The sequence below is a fragment of the Nesoenas mayeri genome, assembly GCF_963082525.1.
Source record: "Nesoenas mayeri genome assembly, chromosome: 24".
Classification (NCBI taxonomy): Eukaryota; Metazoa; Chordata; class Aves; order Columbiformes; family Columbidae; genus Nesoenas; species Nesoenas mayeri.
Genome location: NC_137546.1, coordinates 6,317,036 through 6,341,036, shown reverse-complemented (window position 1 = coordinate 6,341,036; position 24,001 = coordinate 6,317,036). Strand labels below are relative to the sequence as shown.

The 24,001-nt window shown below is 61.9% G+C and overlaps 2 protein-coding genes across 2 annotated transcripts; one reads left to right on the top strand and one right to left on the bottom strand.

Annotated features, from left to right (window-relative positions):
- Positions 1 to 433: 433 nt before the first annotated feature.
- Positions 434 to 9,760, top strand: PHC2 (polyhomeotic homolog 2; the record flags this gene model as incomplete). Its single annotated transcript, XM_080358852.1, has 14 exons — positions 434 to 577; positions 663 to 821; positions 899 to 976; positions 1,062 to 1,223; positions 3,156 to 3,260; positions 3,331 to 3,544; positions 4,182 to 4,510; positions 5,876 to 6,035; positions 7,249 to 7,442; positions 7,527 to 7,656; positions 7,773 to 7,887; positions 7,974 to 8,115; positions 8,202 to 8,508; positions 9,036 to 9,760. The coding sequence occupies 14 exons, from the start codon at positions 434 to 436 to the stop codon at positions 9,188 to 9,190; spliced, it is 2,394 nt and encodes a 797-aa protein (XP_080214978.1). The 3' UTR covers positions 9,191 to 9,760.
- Positions 9,761 to 13,234: 3,474 nt separating this feature from the next.
- Positions 13,235 to 23,538, bottom strand: ZNF362 (zinc finger protein 362; the record flags this gene model as incomplete). Its single annotated transcript, XM_080358807.1, has 9 exons — positions 23,387 to 23,538; positions 21,528 to 21,612; positions 16,578 to 16,641; positions 16,204 to 16,450; positions 15,769 to 16,090; positions 15,444 to 15,668; positions 13,700 to 13,778; positions 13,454 to 13,612; positions 13,235 to 13,351 (listed from the first exon to the last, which is right to left on the bottom strand). Exons 1-9 carry the CDS (start codon positions 23,394 to 23,396, stop codon positions 13,235 to 13,237), a joined length of 1,308 nt encoding a protein of 435 aa, XP_080214933.1. The 5' UTR covers positions 23,397 to 23,538.
- Positions 23,539 to 24,001: the final 463 nt, after the last annotated feature.

The following is a 24,001-nucleotide window of genomic DNA, read 5'->3' as shown; positions in this document are numbered from 1 at the left end:
TTCTGTCCTCCTGTCTGCTCTTTCCTACTTCTGTCCTTCTCTCCCTCCCTTCCATCCCTTTCCTACTTCCTTCTGCCCCGTCCTCCGTCCATCCGCCCATCTGTCCTTCCCTCCCATCCTTTGTCCCTTTCCTCCTTCCTTCCCTCATTTCCTTCCATCCGTCCTTCTGTCCCTCCCTACATCTTCACCTTCATCCCTCCCTTCCTTCCAGCCATCCCTCTGTCCATCCCTCCCTTTTCTCAGTCCTTCTGTCCATCCCTTCCCAACCTCCGTCCTTCCATCCATCCTCCCATTCCCCATCTCCTGCATCCCGGGGGCTCCTCCCGCCCATAACCCCTTGGACCGCCATCGTGTTCCACCCTTGGGTGCCGCAGGGTGCCCCCCTCACCCTCCCTTCCCCCCCAGCTCTAGCCTGACCCCCCCGCCCCCCACCATGGAGAACGAGCAGCTCCCGGCACCCGCGCCCGCCAGCAACGCCGGCGGCACCGCCACGACGCCCAGCAGCACCGGCGCCGCGCGCCCGCCCGCGCCCCAGATCTCCGTCTACAGCGGCATCCCCGACCGCCAGACCGTCCAGGTACCGCGCTTTGGGGGGGTGGCTGGAGCCAGGGGGTGACATTAGTGGTCGTGGTGCAGCCCGGGAACGTCCCCGCGCCCCGCAGGTGATCCAGCAGGCGCTGCACCGGCAGCCCAACACGGCGGCGCAGTACCTGCAGCAGATGTACGCGGCGCAGCAGCAGCACCTGATGCTGCAGACGGCCGCGCTGCAGCAGCAGCACCTCACCAGCGCCCAGCTCCAGAGCCTGGCGGCCGTGCAGCAGGTACGGGGCACCCCGGGGGCACCCATGGGTGCTGCGGTGCCGCGCGCCGCTGATTCGCCTCTTCTTGTCGTCCCCAGGCCAGCCTGGCAGCGAACAGGCAGAGCGGTTCTTCGGGCGGCAGCGGCGCGCAGCCCGCCCCGGCGCAGCAGCCCACGGTGAGTCCCCGGGCGCCCGTCCCGCCGGCACCCGCGGCCCCGGTCTGGCACGGCACCCCGGTTTTCTCCTGCCGTCCCGTTCCAGATCAACCTGGCGACGTCCCCGGCGGCGGCGCAGCTGCTGAACCGCGCGCAGAGCGTGGGCCCCGGCGCCTCGGGCATCGCGCAGCAGGCTGTGCTGCTGGGCAACGCCGCCTCGCCCGCCCTCACCGCCAGCCAGGCCCAGATGTACCTGCGGGCGCAGATGGTAAGGGGGGGCCCTGCCCCACGGCGCTGTGGGGTTCCATTCAGCTTGTTGTGGGGTGCCCAGGACCCATGGGGTACCCCTTGTCCTGCTGTGGGGTGAGCAGGACCCATAAGGCACCCATCAGCCACCTGTGGTGTACCCAGGACCCTTGGGGTGCCCCTTGACCTGCTGTAGCGTGCCCGGGGTCTGTGGGGTGCCCCTTGTCCTGCTGTGGGGTGAGCAGGACCCATAGGGTGCCCATCACCCCACAGTGGGGTACTCAGACCGCACAATGTGCCCAGGGCGCCGGGGGTGCCTCTCTTCCTGCTGTGGGGTGCTTGGAACCCACAGGGTGCCCATTGCCCCACTATGGGGTGCCTGGGACTCACGGGGTGCCCATTACCACACTATGGGGTGCCTGGGACTCACGGGGTGCCCATTACCCCACTATGAGGTGCCTGTCACCCTGCTGTGGAGTGGGCAGGACACAGAGGGTGCTCATTACTCCCCATGGGGTATCCAGACCCCATGGGGTGCCCATGAACCTGCTGTAGGGTGCCTGGGGTCTGTGGGGTGCCCCTTGTCCTGCCGTGGGGTGGGCAGGACCCGTAGGGTGCCCATCAGCCACCTGTGCGATACTCAGACCCCACAGGATGCACAGGGCCCATGGGGTGCCTCTCGTCCTGTTGTGGGGTGCCCAGGGCTTGTGGGGTGCCTGTCACCCTTTTGTGGGGTGCCCAGGACCTATAGGGTGTCTGTCATCTTGCTCTGGGGTGGGCAGGACCTATGGGGTGCCCATTAACCACTTGTGGGGTACCCAGGACCTATGGGGTGCCCCTTGTCCTGCTGTGGGGTGGTCTGGACACAGAGGGTGCCCATCAACCTATGGTGGGGTGTTCGGGACTTGTGGGGTGCCCATCACCATGCTGTGGGGTGGGCAGGACCCATAGGGGGCTCTTTACACCACAATGGGGTATCCAGACCTCACAAGGTGCCCAGCAACCCGCTGTGGGGTGCTCAGGACTCATGGGGTTCCCTTCATCCTGCTGTGGGGTGGGCAAACACAGAGGGTGCCCATCACCCTGCTGTGGGGTGCCCAAGACCTGTGGGGTGCCCGTCATCATGCTGTGGGGGGCCCAGGACCCTAGGGTGCCCATCACCCCACATTGAGGTTCCCAGACCCTACAGGGTACCTATCACCCCACTGTGGGGTGCCCAGGACCTATGGGGTGCCCCTTGTCCTGCTGTGGGGTGCCCAGGACCCACAGGATGCCCATCACCCTGCTATGGAGTGCTCAGGACCCGTGGGGTGCCCATCATCCTGCTGTGGGGTGGGCAGGACACAGAGGGTGCCCATCACCCCACACTGGGGTACCCAGACCCTACAGGGTGCCCATCACCTCTGGGGTGCCTGGGGCCCGTAGGGTGCCCGTTGTCCTGCTGTGGGGTGCCCAGACCCCACAGGGTGGCCCCCACTGTGCTCAGGGTGCCCATCAGACCCAGGTGGGGCACCCAGACCCCATGAGGTGCCCCCACACTGTTGGAGGTGCCCAAACCCCCCAGGATGCCCCTGTGGGGTCCTCAGATCCCTCAGGGTGCCCCTTAACCCCACTCTGGGGTGCCCACACCCCATAGGGGACATAGACCCTATGGGGTGCCCCCCAGCCCTCATATAGGGTGCTCCCTGCCCCACTGTGGGGTACCCACCCCACATGGCACCCACAGCTCCCTTTGGGGATCCCCAAGCCCGGGGGAGGACTCTTTGCCTTTTAGGGGTGTCAGCACCCTGTGGGGTGTCCCCAGCCACACTGAGGGTGCCCAGTGCCTGTCCCTGGGGACATGGGCAGGGGGACACACGTGTCACCCCATAGGGGCCCCAGGGATTGGGGGGACACACAGAGTGCCACCCCCCAAAATGGGGGCCATGCACCCACTCTCTGTCCCCACACCCAGCTCATCTTCACCCCCACGGGCCCCGTCAGCGCCGTCCGGCCCGAGAGCCCCGCACCGGCACCGCCACCGGCACCACCGCCCGCCCCACCGCCCGCCACCCCCCAGGTGAGCCCCCCCCGCGCCCCAGCACCCCAAAATCCCCCCCCAGACTCCCCCTGACCCGCTGCCATTGCAGGTGCACAGCCTGGCCCTCCGCCCCGCCGGCCCCCACCTCCCCGCCCTGGCCATGAAGCCCCCCGGGGGCCCCCCGCCCCGGGCCGGCCCCCCCCGGGGCCCCCCACCCGACCCCCCCGCCGAGCACCTCAAAAAAGCCGAGGGGCCAGACGCCCGTGCCCACCCCCTGGCCCGCGCCACCGCCCCCGCCGCTGCCCACCCGCTCGTCACCCCAGGTAAGGTGCTGCGCTGGGGCGGGGGGGTCACCCGTGGGTGCTGCGGGAGCCGTGGGGTGGGGTGTTCACTCTGAAACCTAATGATGGTTTTCTAGCCTGTATGTGGGACTGACAGCCCCATGTACCCACTTGAGGGGCGCATCGCCCCCTTCTTGGGTGCTCAGAACATCAGGGTGAGCAGAGCCTTCAGCCAAGCAGGGCGTTCACTCTGAAACCTAATGATGGCCCCCACTGGTGTTTCCTGTACATTGGCACCCCGCCTGTGTTTGGGACCTTGTGGGTCACACGTCCCCTCAGGGGACCTGCTTGGGAGAGTCTGAGCACTCAGAGGGTCCTGAGGTCCAGTGGGGTGCACCGGTGCAGGGGGTTGGAGCAGTGAGGGGATAGACCAGGGGACCCATGGGGTGATGGAGCCTGGGCATGCTGTCCCAAAATGTGGGGGACCCCCCCTGGGACAGCCTGAGCTCAGCTCCCCCATCTGCAGCAGGTAAAGCTGGTTGTCAGTAGGCACCAGAGTGAACAGACACCAGGGCAAGGGGCAGCCTGGCAAGAGGGGAGGATCCTGGGGGCGGGGCCCATTGGGGCTGAGGTACCGGTGACGAGGGGGGGTCCCTGTCCCCCATCGCTGTCCCCGCAGCCTACGCCCCGCTGCAGCCCCCCCAGTTCCTGCAGCAGCCGCCCAAGCCGATGCAGCCGCAGCAGCAGCAGCAGCAGCAGCAGTTCGTCATCCAGCAGCAGCAGCTGGCGCCCCGCGGGCAGCCCCCCCCGGGCCCCCCCACCGCCCCCCAACTCCAACCTCTGCCCCCCGCCAGCCCCGGCCCGGCCCCGCAGCCCAAAGCGGGGGTTCCCCAAGGAGCAGGGAGCGAGGGGGGCCCCCCCAACGGTCACCCCGCCTGCCACGCTGCTCCCCGCAAGTTCCAACACGCCTCGGCCGTCATCCTGCAGCTGCAGCCCGCCGGCGCCACGGTGAGGGGTGTCCCCCAGGCCCCCCATGTCCCCTGACCCCCTGGCACCGTTTGGGGGTGCAGGGAGGGTTGGGGGTTGTCTGGGGAGGGAGCTGGGGGTGCATTGAGGGGCTGGTGTGGGAATGGGGGGGCTGATGTGTGCGCACGTGTGTGCGCGTGTGCCCCTGGTCTGTGCACACGGGGGGGCAGACGTGCTGGATCCGTGTCTGTATGTGTGCACGTGTGTGTGATGTGTGTGCACGTGTGATGTGTGTGCACATGTGTGTGATGTGTGTGCACGTGTGTGTGATGTGTGTGCACGTGTGTGTGGTGTGTGTGCACGTGTGTGTGATGTGTGTGCACGTGTGTGTGTGATGTGTGTGCACGTGTGTGTGCACGTGTGTGTGCACGTGTGTGTGCACGTGTGATGTGTGTGCACGTGTGATGTGTGTGCACGTGTGTGCAAGTGTGATGCGTGTGATGTGTGCGCGTGTGATATGTGTGCACGTGTGTGCAAGTGTGATGTGTGTGCACGTGTGCCCGTGTGATGTGTGTGCCCGTGTGATGTGTGTGCCCGTGTGCCCGTGTGATGTGTGTGCCTGTGTGATGTGTGTGCACGTGTGTGTGTGTGCACGTGTGTGTGTGTGCACGTGTGTGTGTGTGCACGTGTGTGTACGTGTGTGTGTGATGTGTGTGCCCGTGTTTGTACACAGGCTGTCGGGATCCTGTGTGTGTGTGCACCCACGTGCCTGAGCCGTGCACACGTGTGTGTGCACCCGCGCGGTGCACGTGGGAGTGTGGGGGTGTGTGGATGTGCACGTGTGCCCTTGCGCCACACACGCGTGTTTGATCCACTTGTGTCTGCACACACCTGGGTGCACACTCATGACAGATGCATGTGCCTGTGTGTGCACGTCTGCCCCTCGTTTGTGCACGGGGGTGTGCATGTGCCTGACCCCTGCACGTCTGCTTGATGCATGTGTGTGCACACTCGTGCCAGACCCCTGCGCGTGCGTGTACCCACACGTGCACAGAGTGTGTGCAAATGCATGTCTGACCCACGCACGTGTGCCCGGTCCCTGCACGTGTGCTCGGTGCATGTCTGTGCACACGCGTGTACCTGCTCCGTGCATGTTTTTGCACGCGTTGGCCAGATCCGTGACCCCGCGTGTGCCCCCGCTCTGTGCACGTGTGCCCGCGCGTGCTTGACCCGTGTGTCTGATCCCTGCACGTGTGTGTGCGCGATCACTGCGCGCGTGTGCACACCCAACACACACATGCATGTGCACACCTGTGTGCTCTGCACACACACCTGTACACGCATGTCTGACCCCTGCACACGCGTGTCTGACACTCGCACATGCGTGTGCCCCCCTCCCCCCTGCAGCCCCCACTGGGGGTCCCTGAGGGCGCCCGCCGGGACCCGCTGCCCACCCCCAGGAGCACCGAGAGCCCGCCCGCCGCCCCGCCGCAGCCCCTCGCCCTCTCGCCGCCCGCCGCCCCCCCGGGCCCTGACACCCCCGAGGGCGAGCGGCCCCCCACGCACGGTAAGGCCCCCCCATCACGGGCACCCACTTGTGGGGTGGAGCCACCGCTACCATAGCGGGGGGAAACTGAGGCACGGGTGGGGGTGACACGGTGGGGTGGGGGGTCTCTGCCCCGTTGGCTTCGCACACGGGGGGCTGCGGGGGGCGCACCCCACGCGTGGGGCGCAGGCTGCGGGGACCGCCTGGCCCCGCCCCTCCCGAGGCGCCGCCGCACCGTGCCTTGGCCCCGCCTCTCCCCGAGGCCCCGCCCCATTGGCTCCCCCCCAGTGGCTCGGCCACGCCCCTCTGGGTGGCTCCGCCCACCGCTCTGCCTCCGCTCCTCCCGTTGGCTCCGCCCAGCGGCTTGGCCCTGCCCCGCACCCCCTGTCCAACCAGCGGCTCCGCCCACTGCCGGCGTGGGCGCGCGCGCGCGGCGGCAGCCAATCGTGTTGCGGGCGCGGGGCGGGGTCAGCGGCGGCCCCGCCCCTCCCCGCGCAGCCGCCGCCGCCGCCCGGCCCGGCCCCGCCGCCGCCGCCGCCGCCTTTGTCCCCGCTCGGCCGCCGCCGCCCGCCCGCCGCCTTTGTCCGCGCCATGGGGCCGCCGAGCCGCTGAGCGCCGCCGGTGAGTGCGGCCCGGCCCCGCCTGCGGCCGCCCCGCCGAGGCTCGGCCTGGTCCGGCCCGGCTCGGCCCGGCGGGGCGGCGGGCGCTGACCTCACTTCCGCATCCGCCCCCCCCCCTCGCGTTCCCCCCCCGCGCCGGTTCTGGCTCCGCAGCCGCGGCCCGGGCGGGGGGAGCGGCCTCCGCCGCCGGACAAAGGTGCTGGGGCCACCCGGGCCGGGCGGGGGCGGCGCGGCCCGAACGGGGCCGGCCCGGGGGAGCCGGGGCGTTCCGGGCTTGGCTGGGGCCGGCGGGGCCTTAACGGGGCGGGTCGGGCCGTGCCGGGCCGTGCTGCTGTTCACCGGGGTGCGTCTGAGCTCCGTTGGGGCTCACCGCGCGTATCTGGGGCCTCCTGACCCCCCGCCGGGCCCTGCGGGGGCAGCTCGGGCTCCCCGGGTGCTTTGGGCAGCGCTTTGGGCTCGGCCCCCCAGCCCCCCGGGCTCTCCGGGCCGCGCTGGGAGCGGCGGCAGCTGCGTCCCCCCCCGCCCCCGCCGGGCCAGCTGTATGGTAATAACGGCACCAGCGGCCCCGGCGTCACCGCCCGCGTCACCGGACCCGCCCGCGCGTGTCCCCGCAGAACCCGCCGAGCGCCTCCATGCGCAGCCGCCGGCTCCCGGCATGACCTCGGGCACCGGCAGCTCTGCCGCCACCGTCGCCGGCGCTGCCCCCCACAATGGTGAGAACAAACCCCCCCAGGCCATCGTGAAACCCCAGATCCTCACCCACGTCATCGAGGGCTTCGTCATCCAGGAAGGGGCCGAACCGTTCCCGGTAACGCATCCCGGGGTTTGGTTTCCGCGTGAAGGGGGTGGGTTCGTATGGCGGGGGGGGGCACCCACGGGTGTTTTTGGGCAGGTGGGGCGCTCCTCGCTGCTGGTGGGGACGCTGAAGAAGAAGTATGCGCAGGAGCTGCTGGCGGAGAAGCTCCCGCCGCAGGACAACGCCACCACCACCGACTCCGAAATGGAGGAACCTTATTTACAAGGTAGCGCCCGGCCCCCCCGAAACGATTCGCCGCCCCCTCCGCCCCCATCCGAGCGGCGTTTCGGGGCTGAGCTGGTTGGTTGTTTCTCTCTCTGGGCGTCCCCCCGCGCCCCCCAGAATCCAAAGAGGAGGGGAACCCCCCCAAACTGAAGTGCGAGCTCTGCGGCCGCGTCGACTTCGCCTACAAGTTCAAGCGCTCCAAGCGCTTCTGCTCCATGGCCTGTGCCAAGAGGTGACCCCCCTCAAAACACACACACCCCCCCCAATCCCCGCAGCACGGGGTTGTTGTCCCCCCCTCACCCCCGTCCCTCCCCGCAGGTACAACGTGGGCTGCACGAAGCGGGTGGGTTTGTTCCACCCCGATCGCAGCAAACTGCAAAAACCCGGCGGCCCCCCCCACGGCCGCCGCCGGACCTGCAAGGGGACGCTGCCCCCCCTCAGCAAAGACACCAAGAAGCAGGTGAGCGCGGGGGACAGGGCGGGATCCGTCCCCAAGGCGGGGTGGCGCGGGTGGGCTCTGAGGCCGGTCGCTGCTCCGTCCCGCAGCCGCCGGTTTCTCTCCCGCCGGGTTCGGTGCCTCTTTCCGTGACGGCGTCGTTGCAGCTCAACCACAGCCAAGAGGATTCCAGTCGTTGTTCGGATAATTCAAGCTACGAGGAGCCGCTTTCCCCCATCTCGGCCAGTTCCTCCACCTCCCGCCGGCGCCAGGGCGAGCGGGACCTGGAGCTGCGCGAGATGGAGCTGCCCGACGTGCACGTCCGCGACCTGCCCGGCATCGGCCACCGGTTCCTGCCCAGCGAGCCCAGCAAGTGGAACGTGGAGGACGTTTACGAGTTCATCCGCTCACTGCCGGGTGAGGGGGGGCTGGGTTTTCACGGGTGATGGAACCGCCTCGAGTTGCACCAGGCGAGGTTTAACAGGAGATGAAAGAGCTGGAGCGAGTGGAGAGAAGGGAACGGAGCTGGTGAGGGGCTGGAGCACAAGTGTGATGGAGCGGCTGAGGGACCTGGGGGGTTCAGCTGGAGAACAGGAGCTGAGGGGAGACCTTCTGATCTCTGAACTGCCTGAAAGGAGCTTGGAGCCAGGGGGGTCGGGCTCTGCTCCCCAGGAACAAGCGCCAGGAGCAGAGGAAACGGCCTCAAGTTGCGCCAGGGGAGGTTGAGGTTGGATGTGGGAACAATTTCTTCCCCAAAGGGCTGTGGAGCATTGGAACAGGCTGCCCAGGGCAGTGCTGGAGTCACCATCCCTGGAGGGATGGACAGACGGACATGAGGTTCTCAGGACATGGGGCAGTGCTGGGGTGGACTCCAGGGTCTCAAAATGAATCTGTGCCACGCCCCCACATTTTGGGGGTGGTTCTGAGCGTGTCCCCCCCCCCAGGCTGCCAGGAGATCGCGGAGGAGTTCCGCGCGCAGGAGATCGACGGGCAGGCGCTGCTGCTGCTCAAGGAGGATCATCTCATGAGCACCATGAACATCAAGCTGGGCCCGGCCCTCAAGATCTATGCCCGAATCAACATGCTCAAGGACTCCTAGAGCCGCTGGGCCGGGGGGGGGGGCACCCACGGGACCCCCTTCCCCACCCCCCTGTGCCCCTGGGGAGGGGGGTTATGGGGATGGGGGGGGCACTTTTGAGCACAACCCAACCCCGAGGCCCCCCAGGGTGTGTATATAGCCCGTAGCTATAGCGTCCCCCCATATGGGGGGGGTCACCCCCCCTTCTCTGGCAGGGAGGGGGGGTTCCCACGTCTCCCCCTTGTCCCTTCCCCCCACAACGGCAGGGCGAACAGGATGATTGCCTTAATGTGTCTCCGTCCCCCCCCACCCCGCAATTGGGTGACCAGCCCGGGGGGGGCGTGAGCCCCAGGGCAGGTGGAGGCATCACCTCCCACCCTGCGCTGGGGCTGTGCTGGGGGCACCTCAGCAGAGGATGGTGGTGCTGGGGGCCCCCCCAGGCAGGTAAGGACCCCCCCACCCCCCCCCTGGCCACCACGGTCTTTTTAAGAAAAGAAAAGAGGAAAAAAAGGAAAAAAACACACAGTCACCCCCCCCCCCCCCCCTTTTCCCGTTTTTTTGTTTGTTTGTTTTTAATAAACACTGAAAAAGATCAAATTTTGCCCCCCCCCCACTTTTCCTCCCCCCGTTTCCTTCCTGGGTAAACTGAGGCAGCACACTGGGGATGTCCCCAAGTGCCATCGAGGGTAGTGGGACACCTGTGGGTGATGGGGACAGGGCTGGTTCACCTCCGGGGTCACCCCCCCACGGGATCCCCCAGTGGGACCATCCACACCCATGGGGTGACCCCCAATCCCAGCGCTTGGGGACACTGGGAGGGGACACCCCCTGTGGTGGCACCATGGGGCCAGTGGCCATGGGACGTGTCCTTGGGGTCTGTGGTGAGTGTCCCCAGGGCGGGTGGCCATGGTGACATGTCCCTGGGGTTGTACCTGCTGGTGGTGACACATCTTGGCAGCTGGTGGCTGTGGTGGGGACATGTCCCCAGAGCTGGTGCCCATGGTGATGTGGCCACACAGGTGGTGGCCAAGGTGAGGTGTCCCTGGAGGTGGCAACATGTCCCCAGAGATGGTGGCCATGGAGATGGTGGCCACAGTGAGATGTCCCTGAGGTTGTACCTGTGGTGGTGACACATCCTTGGAGCTGATGGCCATGGTGGTGAGGTGGCCATGGCGATGGTGGCCATGGTGACATGTCCATGGCGTACCCATGGCAGTGACGTGTCCCTAAAGTTGGTGCCCATGGTGACGTGGCCACAGTGAGATGTCCCTGCTGGTGGCGACATGTCCTTGGAGTTGGTGGCCATGGTGGTGACGTGTCCCCAGACTTGGTGACCATGGTGAGGTGGTGTCAATGTTGGTGACAAGTCTCAGAAGCTGGTGGCCATGGTGTGGGCTCTCGCTGTGGTGGCCACAGTGAGATGTCCCCAGAGCTGGTGGCCATGGTGAGGTGGCTCTGGAGGTGGTGAGATGTCCTTGCAGCTGCTCCCCATGGTGGTGACGTATCACTGAAGCTGGTGGCCATGGCAAGAAGTGTCCCCAAAGCTGGTGTCCCTGGAGGTGGTGGCCATACTGAGATGTACACGGAGCTTGTACCTGTCATGGTGACACGTCCTTGGAGCTGGTGGCTGTGGTGGTGACGTGTCCCCAGGGCTGGTGACCATGGCTGTGGTGGCCACAGTGAGATGTCCCCAGAGCTGGTGGCCACAGCAAGAAGTGTCCCCAAAGCCGGTGTCCCTGGAGGTGGTGGCCACACCGAGATGTACATGGAGCTTGTACTTGCAGTAGTGACACATCCTTGGAGCTGGTGGCCACGGTGGTGATGTCTCCCTAAAGCTGGTGGCCATGGTGAGGTGGCCCTAGAGGTGGTGAGATGTCCTTGCAGCTGCTCCCCATGGTGGTGACATATCACCGAAACTGGTGGCCATGGCAAGAAGTGTCCCCAAAGCCGGTGTCCCTGAAGGTGGTGGCCACATTGAGATGTACAAAGAGCTTGTACCTGCCATGGTGACACGTTCTTGGAGCCAGTGGCCATGGTGGTGATGTGTCCCCAGGGCTGGTGACCATGGCTGTGGTGCCCACAGTGACATGTCCCCAGAGCTGGTGGCCACGGCAAGAAGTGTCCCCAAAGCCAGTGTCCCTGGAGGTGGTGGCCACACTGAGATGTACATGGAGCTTGTACTTGCGGTGGTGACACATCCTTGGAGCTGGTGGCCACGGTGGTGATGTCTCCCTAAAGCTGACGACCATGCTGAGGTGGCCCTGGAGGTGGTGACATGTCCTTGCAGCTGCTCCCCATGGTGGTGACGTATCACTGAAGCTGGTGGCCATGGCAAGAAGTGTCCCCAAAGCCGGTGTCCCTGGAGGCGGTGGCCACACTGAGATATACAGGGAACTTGTACCTGCGGTGGTGACACGTCCTTGGAGCTGGTGGCTGTGGTGGTGACGTGTCCCTAAAGCTGGTGACCATGGTGAGGTGTCCACGGTGGTGACGTGTCCCCAGGGCTGGTGCCTATGGCTGTGGTGCCCACAGTGACATGTCCCCAGAGCTGGTGTCCCCCAGCCCTGCTCGTCCCCAGGGTGTCCCCAGCTCCAGCCAGCACCTCTGGGGACACCCCCAAAGTGCCGGGTGACCCTCAGCTCCACCTGTCCCCAGGGTGTCCCGTCCCTGCCAGCGTTTCCACTCAAATCCTTCATTATTTTGGGGTTTTTTTATGCATTTCCACAACAAACACAAAATTTATGAACATTTTCTTTCTTTGTTCTGTTTTATTCTTCTTTTTTTTTTCCTTTTTTCTTTTTTTTTGGAAACGGGCACCAATTTTGGGGGGGGGGGTCACTCCTTTTCGACACCGCAACCGCGGGTCCCCCCCCGGCTTCTCCATGAACCACAATGCAAGACAGCAGGGGGGGCGGAAAGGGCTTTTTTATCCATATTTTCTCTTCTTTTCTCTTTTTCCTCCTTTTTTAATAAGGTACGAACTATCTCTAGGGACTCGTGGCCTGGATTTCCAGCGAGGAACACTTAAAAAATAGCCCCAAAACGGGGAGGGGGGGGCAAGGAGGGGGGGTGTTAAGTGTATAAGAGGCGTATTTACACGGTATTAACATGCTGACAAAAAAGATTACAATATAGAGTATCGTACAACATCGAGGGGGAAACGAGGAATGGGGGGGGGTAAAAAATAACAGGGGAGGGGGTAAAAAATAACAGAGGGGGGGTAAAAATTAATAAACGGAAGGTAAATAAAACACCCTGGCAAAAAAACAAACCAACAAACAGAAATAAAACGATGAGTTAAGGCTTAAAAAGTGTATAAAAAAATAACAGTTAATATCCAAAAAACGGAACCGAAAAGTACAGAATATAGATGAGTTTTTGTGGTGGTTGTCGCAGTTCGGAGGGGGTGCGACCACCCCCCCACCCCGGGGTTATGTACAGGCGGGCACAAGGCAAAGCGATTTATGCCCCCCCCTCCCCCCTGTCACCCCCCAAAGCGGAATTTTGGGGCTCCGTGGGATTTGGGGGGGGGGCAGATCCAGCCCTGGTTGCTCCCTCAGCAAGGAGCCAAAAGAAAACCCCCAAAAATGGTTAAAAATAAGCCCCCAAGGAGGTGACAACCAAGTCCCATTTGCTCCCGCTGGAGAGTCCATGGGGGGGGTGGCAGTGAGACCCCCCCCCCCCCGCCAAAGCTTCGTGTTTCTTTTTCTCCATCCAAGGTTCGTTTTGGGTCTGATTTGTGGTTTTTTAGCAGCACCAAGTTCTTGGCCAATAAATATATATATATATTTGTATCCAAAAAGTGAGAGGAAGGGGGGGGACACGCTCCTGGGGGGAGGAGAAACCTCCTGTGTGTGTGTGTCCCCCCCCAAAATAAACAAAAATAAACCAAACCGCAGAGATTCAAAGTGCTCTGAAACCGTCTTTGGATGTCACCGATGTCACCAAACCTGCGGGGGGGGACGCACGTCCCGCTGGGCTCTGGGGCTGCTGCGGGGGGGTCGCTGCTTCCTCCTCCTCCTCCTCCTCCTCTCGGCGGGGGGGTGTCCGGGGTTCCCACTCCTGTTAGATGAGGGAGATCCGGACGGGGATGCCAGGCGAGTCCGTCCGCTGCGGTGAGTGCTGGCTGACCAGGTGCTCCACCACCGTGTGCTTGGACATGTGCTTCATCAGGTAGGTCTCCTGCGGAGAGGGGGGGGTCAGCGGGGAACCAGGGGGTCGGTTTTGGGGGGGGGGGGTTGGTTTTGGGGCAGGGGGTGTCCCTGGGGCCCCCCAGCGGCTCACCGAGGTGTAGGCGCGGCCGCACATGCTGCAGCAATAGGCCTTGGCGTGTTTGATGGCGTGAGCCGAGAGGTGGATCTGCAGCGAGGCCGAGTCCGTGTAGGCGCGGTAGCAGTTGGGGCACTTGTAGGGTTTGTCCTTGTTGTGCTGGCGCTGGTGGGACTGTCACACGGCGGGGACAATAAGGTTATGGTGGTGGCGCCAACCCTCTGTCCCACCCCCCTGGGGGAGTTTGGCCCCCCCACTGACCTGGAGGTTGGAGAGTTGCGTGAAGGCCTTTTCGCAGCCAGGGTGTGGGCACTTGTAGGGTCTGTCGCCCGTGTGGATTCTGTGGGGACACCAGGTCATTGTCACCTCGCTGTGACCACCCCTCCCGAGCCCCTGCGGTTTGTGGGGGTCACAGGAGGGAGGGGGACATCGGTGTCATGTGGAGTGATGGGGCAAAGAGGAGACGTGGGGGTGAGAGGGCACGAGTGGAGATCATGACGGCGGTGGGGATGATGAAGGTGAGGGAGACCATGAGCATGGTGGAGATGATGAAGGTGGTGGGGGTGACAAACATGGAGGGGACAGTAAGTGTGGTGGGGACAACGAGAGTTCTGGAAACGATGAGCATGGTAGGGAGGAAGAAGGGGGTAGGGACAATAAACACAGTAGAGATGATGAGTGTGGTGGGGATGATGAAGGTGGTGGGGACTATGGAAGTGGTGGAGGTGATGAACGTGGAGGGGACAATAAGTGTGGTGGGGAGAAATGAGCATGGTGGGGACAATGACAGTTCTGGAGATGGATGAGCATGGTGGGACAATAAAGATGGTGGAGATGATGAGCACAGTGGGGATGAAGAAGATGGCAGGGACAATGAACACAGTGGAGATGATGAGGGTGATGAAGATGCTGGAGACTATGACAGTGGTGGAGATGATGAACGTGGAGGGGACAGATGAGCACGGTGGGGACAATGACATCTGTGGAGATGGATAAGGGTGGTGGGACAACAAACGTGGTAGAGATGATGAGTGTGGTGGGGATGATGAAGACAACGGGGACACAAGTGTGGTGGGGACAGATAAGTGTGGCGAGTATAAAGAAGCTCATAGGGACAACAAGCGGACTGGAGATGGGTGAGTGAGGTGGGGACAGTGAAGGTGCTGGAGATCATGAATGTGGTGGTGGGGATGATGAAGATGGTGGAAGTCATGAGTGTGGTGGGGTCAATGAAGGTGGTGGAGACTATGAATGTGGTGGAGATGAAGAGCGTGGTGGGGATGGATGAGTATGGAAGGATTAATAAGGTGGTGGGAACAATAAGTGGGGTGGAGATTAGCATGGTGGGGATGACAAAGGCAGTGGGGACAATAAGTGTGGTGGGGACAGATAAGCATGGTGGGGATGAAGAAGGTGGTAGAGATTATAAGCAGGGTGAGGACAGATGAAGGTGGTAGAGATATTAAGTGTGGTGGGGACAACGAAGGCAGCGGAGACTGATCAGTGTGGTGGGGATGGATGAGCCTAGTAGGGATGAGGAAAGCAGTGGGGACAAGGAGCATGGCAGGGACAGATGAGTGTGGTGGGGATGAAGAAGTTGGTGGTGATGATGAAGGTGGTGGAGGCAATGAGTGTGGTGGAGATGGACAAGGGTGGTGAGGACAATGAAGGTGCAGGAGATGATGAGTATGGGTGGGGACGATGAAGATGCTGGAGATGATGAATGTGGTGGGGATGATGAAGATGCTGGAGATGATGAGTATGGTGGGGATGATGAAGGTGCTGGGGATGGTTGAGCACGGCAGGGATGAAGAAAGCAGTGGGGACAACAAGCACAGTGGAGACGAAGAAGGTGGTGGGGACAACAAGCATGATGGGACCGACAACCACAGCACCAGAGACACCAGGCACATACCCCACCACCCCATAAGGGACAACAGGTCTGCAGGGCCCCCCCAGCCCCCTGGGACCCCCCCAAGCCCACAGCGAGGCCACATCCCCTCACCGGGTGTGCTGCTGGAGGTGGGAGAGCTGCCGGAAGGACTTCTCGCAGTAGGAGCAGTGGTAGGGCTTGACGCCCAGGTGGATGCGCAGGTGCTGGGCCAGGTAGGAGGCGTTGGCGAAGGACTTGGAGCAGTGGGGACACTTGTGGGGCTTGGCCTCCGTGTGCGACTTGGAGTGGATCTGCATCTCCGACTTGGTGAAGAACGTCAAGGGGCAGACCTTACACCTGCAGAGTGGGGGGACAACCCCACAGGGAGCGGGTTGGGGTGTGGGGGACACCCTGCTGTCCCCCCAAATACCCACCAAAGGGGTGGGAGGGCACCCACCTGTAGGTCTTGCCCTCCTTGGCTGTCTCCCCCGAGGCCAGGATGGGGTACGGCACCACCAGCACCGGTGGTCCCGAGGGGTTTTCCGCTTTGATCTTCTTGCGGCCTCGTTCAGTTTTGGGGGCCCCCAACAAGCCGTGGCCTTGGATTGTCTTGATGGAGTCAAGGAGGGGGGGGCTGGTGATTCCTGAGATGAGGGTGGGCGAGGAGGCGATGAGGCGGCTCTGGCTGGTGGACGTGGGGGTGGAGGGGGTGGTGGTCCCTGTCCCCGGGCTGGACTCTGAGGTGCTGACCGCCGGCGCGCGGGACGCCAGCCCCAACCCTGCCGGGCAAAGAGAAGGGGACACATTAATTTTGGAGGGGTTCCACCCTTCTTCTCTCACCGTGAGGTCCTAAACTGGGGGGGAATAGTCTCCAAAACGTTGGCGCGGGTACCTGTGACGGTGCTGGTGGCCGGTCGGGCGTGCAGGGCCACGTCGGGCTGGGGGACGGCTTGAGGGTGGAGACCGGGAACCTGCTGCAGTTTGGGAAGGGACATGATGGACTGGCTGCTCTCGGCGGGGGAGGGGGGCACCAGGAGGGGCTGCTGGGAGGCCACTGAGGTGGGGGGCAAGTGGGGGGGTCGGATCTTCTCCGCCATCAACTGTTCCTTGATTTTGTTGATCAAGACCAGGTTGTCCAGCTGGTGGATGTTGGGGGGAGAAGAAGACAAAGAGGTGGGTCAGGGGGTAGGAATCAGCACCCACCAACCCCTCCCATGTCCATCTGTCCTCCCTCCTCCCCAAAATCCCACTGTAGGGGGGACCTACCTGGCTGGGCATGGTGGGGGGTGGCGGCCAGAAGTAGGGGTTGTTGAAACGAGGCTCCGCCATCCTGCGGGAAGAGAGTCGGGGGGGTTATGGGGGGCACGAACCGCCAGACAGATCCCCCTCCCACCACCCCTCAGGGCTGGAACCCCCTCAATACCACCATCCCCCCCAAAAAAAAAGCAACCCCCAGGCTCTGCGAGCAGGCAGGGAGAAGGTGGGGAACCTCCCATCTGGAAGCTCCTGCAGGATGGGGGTAACACCAAGCACCCCCCCAAGGGGACCTCGAAACGAGCGCCTGAGGATGCAATTTAGCAAAGGAGGGGGGGAAGGAAATTTGGGGAAAAAACCCCAAATCTCCCAAGGTATCTGTGCTGCTCCTCCGGTATCTCCAGGAGGGATTATGGAGGTGGATGAGATGGTGCGATGGGAGCGATGGCATTCAACACAAAGCCACCCCAAAATGAACAACCCCCACCAAAAATCTCCCCCCTAATCCCAAGCGACAAGACCCGTGATGTCCGCAGGCAGGAAAACCCAGAGATTTATAAAGATGCTTAAACACGTTGGGAAAAAATAATTCGAAATCCATCTTGGGGTAACAGGAAATATGTGAAAGGGGGACGGTGAGAAAGTGACAGCAGCAAAACGGTGTCGCCGCGGCGTGGCCAGGCATCGCCACGCCAGCACGTCGCATTACGGGGAGGTTTAGGGGTAAAGGGTATAAGGGAGCTGGTGGAACACGTAGGAGAGGTCCCCGAGGAGCTCTGATATAAACCAGGCCGCAACCGGGAGAAATGAGAGCGGCGCCTCCAGCAAAGCGTGTCCCCGAAAGCCCTGGTCCCTGCAGCAGGGCTGGGGAAACTGAGGCACGGAGCGCCCCAGGTCCCGGCTGCGGGGATTCAGACGCCGTCCTGCGAACGGCACCGGTGACGCCGCTCTTGGGGAGCACCCTGGGGCTGGGATGGGCTGATGAGACTTCATCATCCTCCTTGGCTTAAACCAGACCCTGAGCTCCCTGGGGTCTTCACAGGGGGGTGGGCAGCACCCAGAGGGGGTCCTGGTCCTGTGGGGCCTCAGCACCCAAACAACCACCCCAGCCCCAAAAAAGAGCCATGGGTTGGACCCTTCTGGGCTCAACTGTTGGGGGAAACTGAGGCAGGCAGAAGGGGATCGCCCAACCCTCACAATAGAGCGGCGCAGGACACGGCACGTTTTAGGGTGACTCAGACCGACACCCTGCTCCTCATCACCTCCCAGCTGCCTGTGCACCAAACTGAGGCTTTTCCAAGCAAAAGCAGACCCAGATCCTCACAATATCCCCAAGAACGATTGTTTTTTCCCCCATTTTCTCCCCATCCACTGTATTTACCCCCCATCAACACACAGGCAGGCGAAGGGCAAAGCCTGCACGAAATCACCCCTTCCCTGTACGCGCACACACCCGTCGCCAGCGGTTATATACATTATATATGTACCTGCACGCCGCCTACGTGGCACGTTTACCCCCTGGCTATGTATACACAGCTATAAGGCCACGCGGGGTGATGAGCATGGGACGGAGGGGTGATGGCATCAACCCCATGGCCGTGGCGTGGGAAAACAGGAAGCCAGAGTTACGACGATAAAAGGGACTTTAGGAGCTGCCCCCCCGGCGCAGCAGGTGTCCTGCAACCTCCAGCCTCCCCGGCTGTCCGTCTGCCCGTCCTTCTCCCAACAGAGGCATCAAGAAGGATGGAAAGCGCCGGCACGGCTTCCAAACCACAACAGAGTCCCAGGCCCCCTCATGCAAAGCTGGAGCGGCAAAGGCGCGAAGCGCGTTTTGGGGAGAAAAGCACAAATATCGCAGGTATCCCTTCCCCCTGCCTCCACATCTGAGGAGGTCTTACGGAATTAATTATAAATTATTTGTAAAACCGACACGATCAGAGCTTGATGAACCTGAATAAAGAGGAAAGAAATGGTTTATGTGTGAAAAAATAAATAAATCCCTGCTCCTGTCCCGATTTAATGTTATAAATCATGTCGTGGTTCATCGGGAGCGGAGGGAGCGGCTTCCCCCCTCTCCCAGGGCTGCGATATAAAGCAGATGGAAAAAAAAATATATATATAAAAACTCCCTTTTTCTATATTCTCAGCTAACTATGAAAAATGGAAGCTGACACACAGCAAGGAAAAAAAAAAGAAGAAAATCCATTAAAATGGAAATTATGAAGGGTGGGGAATGCTGCAGCGCGTCTCCCTGTCCCTGCGGGACACAGGAGTGAGGGGCGTGCATTAGGGAGCTCTGTACCCCTGACATTTTGGCCACAGAGGGGGAAACCTCCCCGCCAGGTAACGATTTCCTGTGGCATGGGGTCCGGCAGCCCAAACTGTGGGTGGGGGAGTCCCCGGCATCCTCCGCAGGCACCAGATTTGGCCAACTCTTGCCAAGGAGACGCCAAAGGTTGCCCCAGGGGACACGAGCGGGCACAAAAAGCATCACGGCTGCCTGAGCTGGGGGAAAAGGACACGGAAAGAGCCAGCAAGAAGATGCGCAGAGCCCCTAAAACGAGGGCAGAACCCCGAATCCCCGCAGAACGCCGCAGTACCCAGCGTCGCCGCTCAACCGGGACAAGCGGCAGCATCTCGGGACACCCTAAAAAGCCACAAAAATCATCCCCTCCGCAGGCAGCAGGAAGGAAGAGAGCATGAGAAGCCGGCAAGCTGGGGGGGACGCGGAAAGGGGTGCGTCGGCAGCAGCGGGGGGCTCGGCGGTGACGAGATAATGGCGGGACGCCGCTGTTTTGGTACTCACAGGCTGGCCTCAGAAGCCAGGTGGCCGCAGCTGCCTGGGGAGACGTGTCGATGAGGCTCCAGAGTGATGGGAGGTAGATGATGGCACGGGCGGGCACCAGCTCCCTAGAGCCAACTTCCAACTTCCTACCCCACTGCCGCTAAGTCAAGCTACAGTTCTCTAGGGAACGCCTCTACCTTGGCAGCCCTCTCTGTCTCGCCTTCGCTGAAATAAAAAGAAACAAGAGATTTCTTTTCACGGCACCGCTGGGAGAAAAGGGGCAGCTCCCCGGTAGCGGGACCCCTGAGGATGGGATGGTGTCACCCACCCAGTACGGCCGGTGAACGGGGGGGGCTGGGAAGCGAGGGAAGGGATTTGGGGTGCCCGGAGTGACGGTCGGTGTGTCTGAACGTGCCCCTGAGAAGGCGAGGCCTCAGTGTTCCCAACCGCGGTGTCTTGTCCCCAAGGGTCCCGGCGAGAGCATCGGGGCACAGATCCCCTCCTCATGCCAAGCGGCGAGCGCAGGAAAGCCGATGGTGGCCCCAGATGGCGCGGCGGGCAAGAGCCAAGCGGGGTGAGGTCCCCTGCGTCCCCCCACCCAAATCCCAGCACGCTCTTGGCGCCACAGGACAGGCAGGAGACGGTGACACCAGCACAGCCATGTCCCTGCTACCCACCACGGGCAGGCGAGGGCAGAACCCGGCTCTGCCCTGTGCCGTGCCTCAGTTTCCCCCAAAACACGAAGCCATGGCCCCTCTCCCCCCTGCCCGCAAGCAGAGTTTGCCCAGAGCATCATTTTCAAGGGAAAGCGAGTGCCCCTCCCACAAAAAAACCCCATCCCAAAGCCACTGGGGTGGGACGCAGCATCCGGCACCGTCCGCCTTCCACACCCAGGGAAGCCACGTCCCGCCCCGAGTAGACTGTCCTGATCCGGGTGGGATTCGCCCCAAAGCAGAGGTGGCGGGAGGCAGGAACGACATGAGAGACCCAGAACCCCCATCGCTCGGGGAGGGGGGGCCGGACCGCGCGCCAGAAGAATTCACCCAAGATGGAACCAATTAAACCCCCCCGTTTCCGCCCCCTGAAGGGTCGTTAACTGGGGTTTCTCCTTCGGATTTTCAGCAAAATCCACCCAAAATGAGCCCCGGTATAAAACCCGTCCTGGTGTGGGGGTCACCATGTGGGAAGGGGGTGTGCAGGGGTGAGGAGCCAAGCACCAGCAGGAAGCAAAAGGGGAGGCAAAGCCACGCTGGGGACCACCGTGGTGTGTCCCACCCCGGCATGAAGGAGACAGGAACTGGGGAGGCAATGCTCTGAAAAGATGGGCACCCCCAAATCCTCGGGGTGGAAATGCCCCCCATCAGTCCCGTCACTGATGGGACCCACCAAAGGAGACACAGGGACAGCCCATGGGGTGACGCGCCAAACGTGGGGGCCTGAGTCCCCCCCAAAACACACCGTTCCGCGGCGCTGGGGGGGTGAGCTGCTCTCCCAGACCCCCAAATACACTCACCCCCCTGCACGAGACCAGCCAGGCACCCCAAAATCCAGCCAGCCGGGGGGGAAAGTGCCCCTTTCCCCCCCACACAGCAAAGGGGGGTCTGGGGAGCACCCATGGGTGACGCCACGCACCGACGGGACCAGCGGCGCGTGGGGAAACCGAGGCACGAGCAGGGGGTCTGCTCCAAGGAGCCAGCGAGCGCGCGCCCGATCCAACATGCACTTGTCGTGACACCGCGCCCGCCGACCCCAAATCCACATTTTTTAAGGGGGTGGGGGAGGAAATAATGGGGGAGTGGGGGGTGGTGAGGGAGAAAAAGATGATTTTTACGCAAATAAATACATGGAAATGGCAATTTTGAGCGGACACATGCCACAAGCAGGGTCCCCCCTGCCACAGGATCCGGTCCCCTCCCCGCAAAGGGGGGGCAGGTGGCCCCCCCCACTCCTCCCAAAATCCCCCAAGGAGGGCCAAAATCTGCCCCCGCTTATCAATAACTACATATACGCACACTGTAATACCTCTATTATTACATGCACATATATATGATTTTTATATGCGTATATATAATTACGTTCATACACACTAAGCACTTATACGTTATTTTATGATGTAAATATGTATAAATTGGCTTTTTTTTTTCCTCGGAACCCCTCGATAAAGCCGGCGTGCCCACCTCTGCGAGTACTGGCGTTGCTTCCCCTTATCCGCGTCCATCTCCAGCTCTAGCTGAGCCCGGGTGCTGCACGCGGGGCGTTTTTCTACGGGGGGACAAGGAGGACAACTTCACACACCCCGAACCCACCGCCAGCCCCCGGCGCGCGAGATCCCAGAGCGGAGGAACAAAAGCGAAGCGGCTCCGACCTACCCGACCCGTGGGAACGTGGGGTTTTTCCTGAAAATAGAACAAAAAAAAAAAATCAAAAATAAAAATAAAATAAAATAAAAAAGCAACGCGGTTGTTTGGTTTTTGTTTCGTGGGGTTTTTTTTTCCTCAAGCCCAAGGTGCCTGCGAAGCCGAGGGACACGGAGCTGGCTGGAAAATCGGGGTTGAAATCCATCCCCTCGGCAAACTGCACACCAGGAGGGACTGAAAACTTTTGGGTATCTTATTTTAACTCTCCGCTAAAATATCACTTTATAATCTTCAAAAGGCCTCGGGCTCGAAGCCGCTATCGCCCGCTCCATCCTCCCCGGGGCTAAAAAACCGCGGCCGGTGTCCAAAGGAAATAAAACCAAGAAAAAACAAGGAGCATCCTCCAACCTTGCGGGGTATTTGCTGGAGAAAAATAAAAGAAATAAAATCAAATTAATCATTTCTGGGTTAAAACGCATCTTTGGTTTCGCCGTGGCCGCACAGGCTCGAAGCTCCCCCCCCCGGGCCCCCAACGTGGCCCGGAGATTATGGATGTATAAATAGTATATGGCTAAATATACGTCCAGACAGACCTCGCTAAGCACGGCCACGGAAATTTGGGTCCCTCGCTAAGGCTGCCGCATTCCTGCCAAAGCGCGATGCAAAAATGTTCCCCCCGTTAGACCTTCCAGCCAGCGAGACCACTTTCTAGACAAAACCGGTTAATGCGGAAAGAGAGGAAAGGAAAAGGGGGGGGGGGGGGAAGAATAAAAATGATAATAATAATAATAATAACCACCCCCCCGCGCTTCTTCCGCCACCCCCTGCGTAAGAAAAAATCAGATGAAAAAGCAAACGCCACCCCCCCCAACATGCAACATCCACAAAAATAGGTACGTTCGGCTGCAATTAACTTTTCCATTAGACCATCCAGAGGGAGAGAAAATGAGAAAATCCAGCAAAATGGGGATTTTCCTGGATATCTCCCCCCCTTTTTCCCCCCTCCCCCTTTTCCTTCTTCTTCCTTCTGGTGGCGGGGGAATAAAATATATATATATATTTTTAAAAGAGGTGGAAAAAGGCGAAGTTTGGCGTTAAGTGAAGTTGAAATCCTCGACCTGGGAGGGGAGATGGGGGGGGTGGCCTTTTTTTTTTCCAGACAAAAAGGCCGGGGGATGGGGATGGAGCGGGGGGGCTGGGGGGGGTTTGGCCCGGCCGGGAGCTTCTGCCCCCCCTTCATCCGCCGCCTCTCCCACATTCTCAGACGGTTTTATTAAAATTCGCAGACAAAAGGAAAACAAAAATGGCAGCCCCGGCTTATTTTTAAAACGCTAGGACGGGGACGCCATATTCTGCAGATCTGCGAGGAAGGGAAGGCGGGGGATGAGGGGAAAAATGTGAGAAAAAATGAGGAAAAATCATTTAAATTTTTTAAAAAGAAATAAAGCACCCAAACGCAGCGCGGGAGGGGGGGGAAGGGGGGGGGGGTGTGGGGCCGCCCGCCCCCCGCTCGTACCCGGGTGAGAGGGGTTGGGTTGGGGGGGTGAGGTGTTTTGGAGGGATGGATGTGGGGGGGGAAGCGGGGGGAAGGAAGGGAAGAGGAGGAAAAAAAAAAGGGGGGGGAGGGGGGGGGAGAAAAGAAAATGAAGGGGGGGAAAAAAAAAAGACACTTCCTATACCAACAGCCATGCTGCCCCCGCCGCGTCCCGCCGGCTCCGCCGCACGGAGAAGATGGGCGCCCCGCGCCGCCGCCCGCCCCCGCGCCGCCCACACCCCCGCCCAGCCCGGCAGCGCCGGCCCCCCCACACCCGGGAAAGGGGTGGAGGGGACGGGGTCCTGCGGGTTCCCCCAGAGCCCCTGGAAGCTTCTGAGAGCCCCCCCCGGGTTCCCGCAGTGCTCCCGGGTCGCCTCAGCCCCCGCTTCCCCTCAGCTCCCCGGGTCTCCTCAGCCCCCCAAATCTCATCAGAACTCCCCGGGTTCACTCAGTGCTCCCGGGTCTCGGCCCCCTGGATCCCCTCAGCCCCCCAAATCTCATCAGAACTCCCCGGGTTCACTCAGTGCTCCCGGGTCTCGGCCCCCTGGATCCCCTCAGCCCCCCTCAGTCTCCTCAGCACTCCCAGATCTCCCCCAGTGCACCCTAAGTTCTCAGAGCCCGGTTCTCCTCAGGTCTCTTTAGCCCCTCAAATCTCCTCAGCCCCCCCAATCTCCTCAGGACCCCCCAAGGTTCCCTCAGCATTCCTGGGTCTCCTCAGACCCCGGTTCCCCTCGGCTCCTCAAGTCTCCTCAGACCCCCA